General features: G+C 49.4%; 1 protein-coding gene across 1 annotated transcript; it reads right to left on the minus strand.

The window, feature by feature from the left end:
- Positions 1–23: 23 nt before the first annotated feature.
- On the minus strand, positions 24–305 carry PHALS_08192 (uncharacterized protein; the record flags this gene model as incomplete). The annotated part of the gene is made up of 2 exons (XM_024723497.1): positions 24–197; positions 270–305. The coding sequence occupies 2 exons, from the start codon at positions 303–305 to the stop codon at positions 24–26; spliced, it is 210 nt and encodes a 69-aa protein (XP_024574467.1).
- Positions 306–415: the final 110 nt, after the last annotated feature.

Below are 415 nucleotides of genomic sequence, written 5' to 3' on the forward strand. Positions count from 1 at the left end.
AGTCAGGACACGTTACGTAAAGCCTACGTAACCCAGTACAATTGCCATATGTCTCCCGGGTCGGGAGGACACGTTACGTAAAGCCTACGTAACCCAATACCATCTACTGGCTTCCAGGTCGGAAGGCCACGCTGCGTAAAGCCTACGTAGCCCCCACGCGTACCACTGTCCTCGGGGAAGGGCACGTCACGTAAAGCCTACGTGACCCTGTACGTTTTCCTGTTCTCGGTAAAGAAGAACACATGGTCGGAAGTTAGTCTAGTAAGTACCGTTAATGAGAAGCCCTCATTAACCAGGATGAACATGGGAAGCCCCCACCTTTAGTACACACTAGTATGGGAAGCCCCCACTAGCTATACTTATGCACTATGTTATGAACTTACTTTCTGTGAACTCGCTCAACTAGTTTGTTGAT

This window comes from Plasmopara halstedii, assembly GCF_900000015.1.
Source record: "Plasmopara halstedii genome assembly, contig: Scaffold_322, whole genome shotgun sequence".
Lineage (NCBI taxonomy): Eukaryota > Oomycota > Peronosporomycetes > Peronosporales > Peronosporaceae > Plasmopara > Plasmopara halstedii.